Source organism: Lynx rufus, unplaced genomic scaffold (genome assembly GCF_022079265.1).
Source record: "Lynx rufus isolate CCGP_SWC_20201006 ecotype Redwood Valley unplaced genomic scaffold, mLynRuf1.p SCAF_2, whole genome shotgun sequence".
Taxonomy (NCBI): domain Eukaryota; kingdom Metazoa; phylum Chordata; class Mammalia; order Carnivora; family Felidae; genus Lynx; species Lynx rufus.
The window spans coordinates 21,805,698-21,818,300 of NW_025814834.1; the positions used below are offsets into that span (position 1 = coordinate 21,805,698).

The 12,603-nt window shown below is 38.9% G+C and overlaps 1 protein-coding gene across 6 annotated transcripts in view; it reads left to right on the forward strand.

Moving 5' to 3' along the window:
• FN1 (fibronectin 1) overlaps positions 1-950 on the forward strand; it is a 69,619-nt gene extending 68,669 nt beyond the window's left edge. For all 6 annotated transcript variants that reach the window (XM_047084293.1, XM_047084295.1, XM_047084298.1 and 3 more), the window contains one exon: positions 188-950. In XM_047084293.1, coding sequence (XP_046940249.1) covers positions 188-259 — 72 coding nt within the window. In that variant the 3' untranslated portion in view covers positions 260-950. The remainder of the gene's footprint in view (positions 1-187) is intronic.
• The last annotated feature ends 11,653 nt before the right edge of the window (positions 951-12,603 follow it).

Sequence of the window (12,603 nt, forward strand, 5' to 3'; positions counted from 1 at the left end):
TTAAACATCTCCTATTGCCCGGTACATTGATAAGTTCTTGAAGCTAAAAATCATCTATCTATAAGTAGTTGTCATAAAATCCTCCCCACCTTTTTTCTGTAACTTTACAGGATTTTTTTTTTATAAATTTTTCTTCTATTTTAACAGAATGCTGCTTTTTTTTTTCTTTCCTTTTCTGTTTTAACAGAATGTCAACTGCCCAATTGAATGCTTCATGCCTTTAGATGTACAGGCTGACAGAGAAGATTCCCGAGAGTGATATTTTCAATCCAGAGAAACAAGCATGGATTCTCTGCCAAGGTCCATCCAAACTGGAGTGATGTTAGCAGACCCCATCTTAGAGAGTTTCTTTCTTAAGCCCTTTGCTCTGGAGTGACTTCTCCAGCTTCAGCTCAACTCACAGCTTCTCCAAGCATCACCCTGGGAGTGTTTTGAGACTTTTCTCATAAATGGAAGCAGTACATCGCCTGTTCTGCTCTGAAGTATTCAATACCGCTCAGTATTTTAAATGAAATGATTCTAACTTGTGATTTGGTTTGGGATCAATAGGGAAGCATAGGCACCAACCGACATACAAAATGTATTGAAATGATATTCTCAAATTTTTAAGTAGGAAAGTTACCCAAACACTTCTGCTTCCACTTAACTGGCCTGCAGTATTGTAGGGACGGCATGTCCTTGTAACTGTGATATTTAAAATATCCACAGTATTCACCTTTTCCAAATGATTCTAGTAATGGTCTAGAAATATCTTTCTCTTACCTGTTATTTATCAATTTTTCCCAGTATTTTTATATGGAAAAAATTGTATTGAAGACACTTAGTATGCAGTTGATAAGAGGAATTTGGTATAATTATGGTTGGTGATTATTTTTTATACTGTATGTGCCAAAGCTTTACTACTGTGGAAAGACAACTGTTTAATAAAAGATTTACATTCCACAACTTGACTGTCGTGGCTTGAATGTTGTATAAAGGAATTTGGGGTAAAGAAGAATCCCCACAGATGTTCCTTTTCAGGGGCACCTGGGTGGCTCAGTTAAGTGTCTGATTTCAATTCAGGTCATGATCTCATGGCTCATGAGTTCGAGCCCCATGTTGGGGTCTGTGCTGACAGCTCAGAGCCTGGAGCCTGCTTGGGATTCTGTGTCTCCCTCTCTCTCTCTGCCCCTCCCCCACTCATGCTCTGTCTCTCAGAAATAAACAAAAAAATTTTTTTTAAATTACTGTTGTTTTTCAATTCAGCAAACATTGGAAAACCAATGATGTGTACAGCTTCCCCCTTGGCGATTTACATACAAAATTTTCTAAATCTGTCACTACAAAAACAGATTCATTCTTATCATTTCATCTCTTCAGTAATGGAGCTAGTTTTATATTTCTGCTTTACCAGATTTCAGTGGACTCAAATATTTATTTAGTTTGCTAGCTGGTTCTTCAGAAGTGGGATTGAAAGAACCTTTGGTTGTTTTTTTCCAACTATCATTCTTCCTTCCCTCCCCTCTCCATGCCATCCTTCATTGAATAAACACCCATTCAAAGAGGTTACCTGCAAGGAAAACAAAAGGAGGCCAGTGATGTTAAAACTACTTGAACAGTATATCCTAGAGGAGTTCTGTCTTAAGGAGATGCTGTGATAGGAGAACCTCAACCCAGCTCTGCTCGCTTCCTGCCAGCTGACACTTTTAAGGTGCCCCAGCAGAGTGGGGAACAGAGTTTGCACACTCCTGACCTACAGAGGACATCTCCTTTTCAGTTTAACTTTGGGGAAACAACAAAACTTTGAGATCGAATCTGGCATCTAAAACAGTAAATAATGGTGTTGGAAACAGCTGAATTCTAATTAGTTAAAAATTAGTAATTCATAATATACAAGAGATGGAAAACATTTTTTTAAAGTTTATATTTGAAAGAGAGAGCATGCATGCACACACGCGAGTGGGGGAGGGGCAGAGAGCAAGGGAGAAAGAATCTCAAGCAGGCTCCACACTGTCCTCGCAGAGCCAGACACGGGGCTCAATTCCAGAAACCGTGAGATCATGACAGGAGATCATGACTTGAGCCGAAATCAAGAGTTGGACACTTAACCGACAGCCACCCAAGTGCCTTTGGAAAACATTTTTTGTACACTGTTGAGTAACAGAAGAAAATATTTCAATAAATACTTGCCAATGAATATTAAGACTAAATACAGAAAGAGATTTCCTCAGAGTTCATTTGTTTAAAAAAAACATCTCACATCTGAATTGATTTATGGTTTATAAAATGCCCTGACATTTAGTGTCTCACTGGGACAAGGTTTTACAGTCTAATTTTATAAAGAATGCAGCTCAGATCAGTTTTCCTTAGCAGGACATAGAAGCTAACCCTAGGTTTCTGTTTAACATTCCTCATCTTTCAGCTTTATTAGGCCAGTAATGACCAAGACAGCAGCTCTGAATGCGTTTAAAAAAGAGAGAGAGAGATAAATCACAGAAGAAACAGATCATGGTGATATTAAGTGACTCTCTCATTTGTCATCATTCATCGCTGAAGAGAACATGTGATTCGATACAAATCTATGCACACTGTGCAGTGGATTGTCCCACTGAAGGTGCAGGCCTACCTACGAGAATGGACACGGGTCCCTCCATTTCCATATGTGAAGAGGAAGCCCAGGTAACACGTGGGTCAAGGTCTACACCCCGACTCCATCTTGCTTAACAGTCTTTATATTTTAAAACATGACCAAAGAGCAGCTATCAGTTGAGAATGTGCTTCGAACCACTATCTGCAACCTAAAACTATCTTCCCAAATGTGAGTTTAGGTAAATCCACTTGGACTGTATTGATTAAACGGACAGCAAAGCCTCTTGACAACTTATACACTGATATGTAAAAAAAAACACAAGCTCCATATTTAAGATTTAAAAATACCATGTTTTCCAAAATGTCTGCTAGATTCTCAAGAGCAATACATTAATTTTAAAATTAAACTGTTTCAATAGTGAATCGGTTAACTACATTCAAATAATCAGAACAAATTAAACAAATTTCAATGGTCTTTTATGTTTTGGCATCACAATGCAAGAATGGTAAAACTTTGTTTTACTATTTCTCAGAAAAATCATTCAAAAACAAGAACCAAGAGGATTTCCAAAGTTCTTTAAACAGTTTTTACTGACTCATGATACTTTTTCCTGAGACCTGTCTTAAACAGACCAGGTTGAAAATGCATAATTAAAAGACCAACCTGGGGGCACCTGGGTAGCTCAGTCAGTTGAGCATCCAACTGTGGCTCAGGTCATGATCTCACGGTTCCATTGAAAGCGAGTTGAAGCCCCGTTATCAGGCTCCCTGCTGCCAGTGTGGAGACTGCTTGGGATTCTCTCTCCGAGCTCTGTCTCTGCCCCTCCCCCACTGTGCATGCACTCTCTCGCGCTGTCTTATTCTCTCTCTCAAAAGTAAAATAAACATTAAAAAAAAAAAAAAAGACCAATCTGGATTCAGGCAGGAAATTGCCAATTTAAGAAAAAATCAGGTAAAACTAACAAATATATCAGAATCAAAAAGAAAAATCATAGGTTTGAAGCTTTACCTTGCCTTGCTGCATTTGATTTGCAATGAAATTTACTGTGTATTTATATTGTTTTCAGCTCTAATGACCTAAGTGAATGATGCAAATTAGTCTGTATAATAATATCACTATAAGTCTGTAAGGCACACTTTCTAAGGCGGTGAATAAAGAAATGATCAGGTGGAAATTACAAGTATAGGAAATGACTTTTCTATTTAATTATATTTCCATCGAAAATTCTATTCCATTTCTAGTTGCATGAAACTCATTAAAGTGATTAAGAAACATCACATCAGCACATTTAAATGCTGAAATTGCTTCCTATTCAGTAAATTCCCATTACTGTGGTAGGGAAAGTGGCAAGCTACAATTAAAAAATCCCATTTTCAGGAGATAGATTTCAACCATTAAAAAAAAAAAAAAAAAAGACCACTCTTGGGACTTCTCGTGTTCGGGAACACTTAAAGATAAGCATAAAGGCTCATAAAGGAGAACAACACAAGGATGACCTTGCCTGCTGTGGGTTTTTCAGGCTAAGAACATTGTTTTTAAAGAGTATATGGCACTCACATTTGAAATGAGAGTTATAATCATTGCCACATTGGCTCACTCCATGACTTCATTGAAATAAAAGATTAATTTGAATTGCAAACAAAAATCTATATAAATCACAAAGGAAGAAAATACTCTAATAAAACAGCAAGAGAAATGGTGCTTCAGCTGAAAGCAAAGAATGGAAATTCCTTTTCTAACATTCCTCACTAGGGTCAGGTAGAAGATATTAAAGCATGTTTTACATTTCCTTGAATTCCTTTTTACTTACTCTTTAGAGACATGCGCGTTTTAACAATCTTAGGAGCCAAATTTATCTCTAAAATAGCTCTTGTGTGGAGCCCCGAAGACTCACAATTAGCGCTGCGTGGAGGCCGAGGGAGGCAGGCAGCTCGGGGCCCTGGAACACACGTCTGCACGCTGCCCGCCACAGGAGGCTCCTCTCCCACATAATGCAGTGAAGGCCAAGGATTTTCCCTTGGCCTTCTCTTTTCTTTCCTTGCATTACAGTACTTTGGAAACTGCCGTTTCGTTCCAGAAGGAAACGGTGCCTCTGCCAGCAAACGGCTGGACGGGACTTTACAATGAAACCTACTGATCTAATTAATTCAGCATTAGATGTAAGATGCTGAGCCAAGCGCTAAAAAGTTATATTTGCCTCGAAAACATGCAGCTTTGGTAGAGAAACTGAAACCCTCATCCATTGCCGGTGAAAAGGTAAAATGGTCCAGCTGCTGTGAAAATTTGGTGGTTCTCCAAAAAGTTAACCCCAGAATTGTGTAGAACCCAGCAATTCCACTCCTAGGTATATACTCTGGAGAACCAAAAACAGATGTTCACATCAAAACCTGTACACGAACGTTCATAGCACCATTATTCCTAATAGACGAAAGGTGGAAACCACCAAATGTTTATCAACTGATGAATGGATAAACAAATGTGGTGTGTCCGTACAAGGGAATAGTATTTGACTGTAAAAAGAAATGAAGTTCTGATACACACCACAACATGAACCTTGAAAACACTATGCTAAGTGAACGAAGTCAGACACAAAAGGCTATATATCATGAGTCCAATTATATGAAGTGTCCAGGATAGGCAAACCAAAAGAGAAAGTAGATTAAAGGGTACTAGAAGCAGGGGGAAGGGAGGAATAGAGTAACTGCTAATGGGAACAGGCTTTGTTTTGGGTTGATGACAATGTTCTAGAACTAGGCAGTGGTGGTGACATAAATTTGTGAATATAGACACTTAAAAATCACTGATTTGTACACGTTGGACTTGTTAAAATGGTCAATTTTGTGTTATGTGACTCTTATTTCAAAAAAAAAAAAGAGGGGTCCTGAGTGGCTCAGTTGGTTGAGCGTCCAACTTCAGCTCAGGTCATGATCTCACAGTCTTTGAGTTCAAGTTCCACATTGGGCTCTGTGCTGACTGCTCAGAGTCTGGAGCCTGCTTCGGATTCTGGGTCTCCCTCTCTCTCTACCCCTTCCCCACTCCCACTCTGTCTCTCTCAAAATTAAATAAACACTAAAAAAAATTTTTTTTTAATTTTAAAAAAGGAAAACAAAATGCCTCTTTACTTACAGAAAGTCTCTGCAATATCTTTTTGCCTACTGGTAAGAAGTGAGGTGTGGGGAAACAGAGTCGATGAAAGGCTGAAGGAAATCAGACATCTCTTGGCTACCTATTTGGAAACTGAAATAAAATCTTCCACAAATATACACTTACTACTTTTGAAGCAAGTTCCATGCATTAATGTCATCCTCCACCACCTTCCATATACACAAAAAACACCAGGAATAGTAACTAGCATGTTTTACAGTATTTATTATGTTCCAGGTGGTATTCTCAGTGTTCTTACACATTGTCTCACCCACCCCTCGTAACAGCCCTATGAGGTGCATAGAGACAGAAAGTGAGGCAAAGGCTGAGTGCATAGCCTAACATCACTCAGCTTGTTAGTAGCAGTGTTGTGACCTGAACCTGACAAACTGGCTTCGTGTGTCTTTAACCAGAAGTACTTTTAACCAAGAGCTACTCAGCCTTTCCAGAAGCAAATCCATCCTTATTTTACAAGTGAGGAAGGAAACAAACTGTAAGAGTTCAAACCACATGCCCAAGATCACCCAACTGGTGAGAAGCAAAACAAGTTATTGATTATCATAAAAGGCACAAGGTAGTTTCCTGGAGGAAAAAATGGGAAAATAATCCAGAACAGGCATGGGGGGGCTGCTGGCAAAAATTACTTTCCTTAACCTGGTTGATGGTGACATAAGTGTTTCTTTACATGTTCTTTTTTTTTTTTTTTTTAAGTGTATTTATTTTGGGAGACAGCAAATGAGCAGGGAAGTGGCAGAGAGAGAGGGAGAGAGAATCCCAAGCAGATTGGGCACTGTCAGCACAGAGCCCAATGCGGGGCTGGAACTCACCAACCATGAGATCGCAACCTGAGCCAAAGGCAGACGCTTAACCGAGTGAGCCACCCAAGCACCCCTGTTCACATATTATTCTTTAAACTGTAGATGTTTTATGCACTTTCCACGGGCATGATTTGTTACAATTTATTTTTAAAAATGAATTTGTCCCTAAAGAGACCACAACACTGCATACAATTTCTACATGAGAGAAAACGCAGGAGAAATGGCAAGAGGTATGCGAAGTAGTTAACAGAAACCTCGGAAAGATTGTCTTTAAATTAAAAAAAAAAAAAAGGTAGGAGAAAATGTCTCTCTCTAACCCTGAATTGAAAATCTGGGATTAACATGGGAGTTTTGGGGGATGAGAATGGAGAAATGTTCTTTAAGCAGGAAGAAGTTCTTACTAGGGGAGAAATATATAGTTATCAGTTTAAAGCAATAATACAGGAAGGGAATAAAAAGTGGTTTGAACTTTATAGATTGGATGGTAGAAATAGGGTCCAAATATATCAATAATTGACATGAATACAAATGAGCTGAAAGCAAAAGGAAAGGTTGGCAAAGTGCATTAAAAACAAAAACAGGTTCCAGATGTATCTGCACCTATAGTGTAAGAGCACCAAAGAAGAATGAAAAGTGGTATTAGACATATATAAACCAGAAAAAGAGCTAGTCTAGCTATGTTCATAGTAGATAGAATAAATTACTTTATATATTTTATCTAAGACAAAAATTGTTAGTAGGATTGGAGTTAGTACATAATAAAAGCACTATGAAAAATAGTAACTTAAAAGTGCAAGCACTTTTTTAGCTTCAAATATACAAGAAGCAAACATCTATAAATCTGCAGGGAGTGATGTAAACTCATCTTCACAGAGGGAGGTTTCAACTGATCTTTCTCCACTGTTGATAGATCAAACTTAAAAAAAAAAAAAAATCAGGGGCGCCTGGGTGGCTCTGTCGGTTAAGCACCCAACTTCGGCTCAGGTCATGATCTCACAGTCTGTGAGTTCAAGCCCTGCATCGGGCTCTGCGCTGACAGCTCGGAGCCTGGAGCCTGCTTCCGATTCTGTGTCTCCCTCTCTTTCTGTCCCTCCCCCACTCACGCTCTCTCTCCCTCTCTCAAAAATAAATAAACGTTTAAAAAAAATCATTAAACTACAACTAACACTTTAAAAGAGATTAAAAACAAAGAGGCACAAATAAAATAAAATGACATTGTAAGAAAGCAGTAACAAAATTCAGAATATCAGAAAATCTATGGAACCAAAAAGTGGGCATCTTCAATAATTGACTGCAAAAAATAAATAAAAATAAAAAAGGAGAGGAACCAGTCAACTAACAAACTTGAGATGTACCAGCCAAATGCAATGTGTCTCAGGCTCGGATCTTATTCCCAACAAACTAAGGGGAAAAAAAGCCAGTGTGGAAGATCTGGACAGTTACTGGGTATTTGATATTAAGAATGGTTAGGTCTTTCAGTGTGATACTTGAATTATGGTGATATATTTAAAAACAGAAACAAAAACTTATTTGCTAATAGTTTGATTTCCAGAAAAAACTGTGAAGATGGTACAGAGTTCCCATATAGCCTACACCCACTTTCTCCTTGTTATCATCTTACATTATTATGGTACATTTGTTACAGTGAATGAATCAACACTGACCCATAATAAACTACATACTTCATTCAGACTTTTCTTAGTTTTTACCTCATGTCCTTTGTTCAAGCAGTCTATCCTGGGGACATTACATTTAGTGGTTGTGTCTCTTTAGTCTCCTTTAGATAGTAGTCCTCAGACTTCCCTTGTTTTTGATGATCTTGACAGTGCTAAGTACTGGTATTTTGTAGAATGTCCTTCAGCTGGGAGTTGTCTGTTTCTCTCATGACTCAGCTGGGGTTACAGGGTTTTGGAAAGACCAGAGAGGTAAAGTGCCACTCCCATTTTTAGGCATACATACACTAACAGCGTGACACAGTGGTTCAACCTTCACCTGGCCAAGGTGGTGGGCAGCTTTCTCCACTGTAATTACTCTTTCACCCTCCTTTCCATGCTACACTCCTTGACAAGTCACTATGCAGAGGGCCCACACTTCAGGGGTGGAAAGTTATGCTCATATCCTTGAAAGTGTAGTATCCATATAAATTACTTAAAATTCTTCTTCATGGATTTATTCTTCATATATTTAGTCATTCATTTATGTCGGCGTTGAACTCAGATATTTCATAGATTGGGTTATAATCCAACACTACATTATTTTGTTGCTCCAATGATTCCAGCTTTGGCTATTGGGAATTCTTTTCATTGGCTCCCATGTCTTTTGACATACTCTCATTATATTTTTGTTTTTAAACCACTTCCGTAACTGAAACTAAGATGCTCCAGGCATCCATCTCATCTTGTATATTTTCTGCCCTAGTCTTAGAGTCGGCTGTTTCTCTAAGGAGTCCTGGATCCTTTTATTGGATAGCATCAGAAACCAAGAACTCTGCATTAGGCATGTTCTTTGCTACTGGGGTATTATTATTTCTTGGCCCCTTCAGCAGATAGATTGATTATATATTTTAAAGAGTAAAAATACTTTAAAATTTTATAGAGTCACTTTAACTGAAATATTTACAGAGGAAATACCTATATTGTGTTTCACAATAATCAGTGTTGAGGAGTGGTTAAGGGGGCAAACATATAAAACTAGTGATCATGAGTTACACTTGGATGACAGGTACAGAGTTTAGCTGATTTGTGTCCATCCCAAAACCTCCATAATAAAGACCCTTTAAAAATTCAAAACAATACAGCCATGTGCCAACGATCTTGACAACTTAAGACAAAATGGTCAAATTCCTAGGAGAAAAAAAATATACTTTCTAGAGTTGACTCAAATGTATTAAAATTTTATTTACTTTTGAGAGAGACACAGTGTGAACGGGCGAGGGGCAGAGAAAGAGGGAGACACAGAATCTGAAGCAGGGTCCAGACTCTGAGATGTCCGCATACAGCCCAATGCAGGCCTCGAAACCACAAACCACAAGATCATGACCTGAGCCAAAGTCAGACGCTTAACTGACTGAGCCACCCAAGTGCTCCTAGAATTGACTTAGAAATTAAAAAAAAAAAGAAAAAAAAACTTAAGAAATGGAAGCAGTGACTAAAAATTTTCCTGATGTTCACTGGTGTTTCTGATTCTCTTATGGGTAGACTATACTAGACTAACTCTCCTACAGATAGTTATAAACATAGAACAAAAATGTTACAAAATATTTGAAACCACTGGAGAGGAACCAAAAGGTGGTAGAAACCAGAGGGGATCAACCTTCACAGGGAAAGAAGGGGACATGTCAATTCTCCACAAATTGATCTATGGAATCAATGTCATTCCAATCAAAATGCCAACAGATTTTTTTTTTTCCCCTGAGAGAAAGCTCAAGTGGGGAAGAGGGAGAGAGAATCTTAAGCAGGCTCTATGCTCAGCACCGGCCTGACACAGGGCTTGATCCCACAACCCTGGGATCATGATCTTAGCCCAAATCAAGAGCCATACGCTCAACCGAGTCACCCAGGCACCCTCCAACAGGATTCTTTATAGAAATAGAGTAGTTAATTTGAAAACGTATAGGAAAATGCCAAAGCCCTGGAATAACCAAAAAACAAGTTTTAAAAAGGACAATGATAAAGGACTTCCATGATTTGATTTCAAAATTTACCACAAAGCTATAATTTTTAAGACAACGTGGCTCTGGTGTTAGGTCAAATAACTATGGAACAGAACAGAGGCCAGAAACAGACCCATGCAAATAATGGTTAACTAAGCAAACAAGGAAATCCAACAGGAAGTTTTTCCAAATGATGATAAAACACCTAGATGAACGTATGGAAAGAAAATGAAACTTGACGCATACATCATCACACTAAAATTTAAACAGATCTTACATGTAAACTGTAATAATAAAAACTATAAATTGTCTAGAGCAAAACATAAGAGAAAATCTTCCTAATCTTTGGGTAGGTAGCAAAGATTTCTAATTTTTAAGTTTACATAAAAATGTAAAGATCGACATGGGATTCAGGATGAGGTTATCTTGGAGGAGATAGGATAGCGTGGGGGAAGATGGGGACACCAAAGGGCTGGATTCTAAGTTATTGTCCAGATCCTAGATTTTGTCCTAGAGATGAAGTCACAGTCCTATAATGTTATTAAGACCATGTACATAAACCAGTCTGTCATGGGCTAAAGATTATTCTAATTCTGTGTGCCTGAAGTCCAAAATAAAAACTTATCTGGTTTAAAAAGTTTACTCTTTAACAGAAATACTCTTAAAGCATTTTGGGTCTTTAAAAATACCGCTTTTCCGGGGGCGCCTGGGTGGCTCAGTCGGTTAAGTGTCCAACTTCGGCTCAGGTCATGATGTCACAGCTCTTGAGTTTGAGCCCCACGTCGGGCTCTGTGCTGACAGCTCAAAACCTGGAGCCTCCTTCAGATTCTGTATCTCCCTCTCTCTGCCCCTCCCCCATTCTCTCTCTCTCTCAAAAATAAACACATTAAAAAAATAATAAAAAATAAATTATAAAAGAAAAAAATACTGCTCCTCCATATCTGGGAAGTAACGGAGGGTGGCATTTCAGCTCTCACACAGTCCTCTTCTGCAAATGTAAAACAGTAATTACAGAATGAATGAATTTGATGAATTTGCACGTTGGTATATCTAAGTAGGATATTTTGTAGTACCGTTCTCAAGAATATTTGTGCAAGCATGGATAGGCGAGACAGTGTTAAATACAGCAACCACTGTTTTGATAATTATACCCTTGATGTTAACTTTTGGTAAAGTTAAAGAACAATCAAGTTGGGGACATCGAATGCACACTTAATTTATAAGCCAAAACCTAGATTAGCCACCTATTACTAACAAATCACCCTCAACCATCGTGGCTTTAAGCAAACATGTCTCTGTTTCTGTGGGTCAAGAATTCACGAGAAGCTCCTTTGCACACTTGTGTCTCAGGTCTCTCAAGAGGTCGCGGCCATATGTTGCCTGAGATGGGAGCCGGAGGACAACTTCCAAGACAGCTGGCTCCCAGAGCTGGCAGGTAGTGTTGCCAAAACAGCTCCTCTCCTCGTGGAGGGCTGCCTAAATTCACAACATGGTGTTCGCCAGTCCCAGGTCAAGTAATCCAAGAAACTAAGGCTGAAGTTCCAATGCCTTTTAGGACCTAGCCCCAGAAGTCGACTATTTTTTGTATTTTATTGGTTACGCCAAGTCAGCCTTCTTTCAATGAGGGCTGGGAAATTAGTCCATTGCATGACTAGAAGGATGACCTTAAAAAACACAAAAGTTTCAGAACTTTCAATGTAGGGAGGAGGTAGATTAAAGACATAGAAAAAGAAGACCCCCTCCATTACGATGAAAAATCACAAAAGGTTTTAGTTGGCCACAGGTATCATATATATCAGCAGTCAGGGCCACCTGTGCAGGGCACATAAGGGCACCATTCTGTGATGTGGGGAGGCACTGCCACCCCACTGTGCTCTACTTTCAGTAGTAAGCCTGTACATGGAATGCTGGGTCAACTTTTGAACAGCAAACATTGATTATGTTTCTACAGACCTCCAGAAGGGACACGAAGGGCTTGCTGATACTGCAGGTAACTTTTTATTTAACACGAAGGGAAGAGTATGGACTAGTATTACTCGTATATGTGGCCAACAGAAGACTTATTTATCCCCTTCTAAGGTTCTAGGCCCCACACTGCAAGGTGCTGTTTTTGTAGAAAGTGGAAAACCAAGCTTTTTAGAACTGTGGCTAAAAAAAAAAAAAAGGCTGCATGAGTGAAATCCCCTATGAGGAAAGCAGTGAGGCTGCAGGCTGCTCATGTTATCTAATGCCAGCTTACTCGGCTTCTCTGGCTTACTTGATGATTTTTAATGTTTGGTGCAGGCAATGTTTTGGGAGGAGCTGAGTTCCAGGAGGCAGGGATATACCTGTATTTCTTACACACAAGTATTTGTGGGTAATGTTTGTCATGCTAGAGAGCCTGTGACTTCAAGAAATTAAATACAACCAAAAGCTGTGGA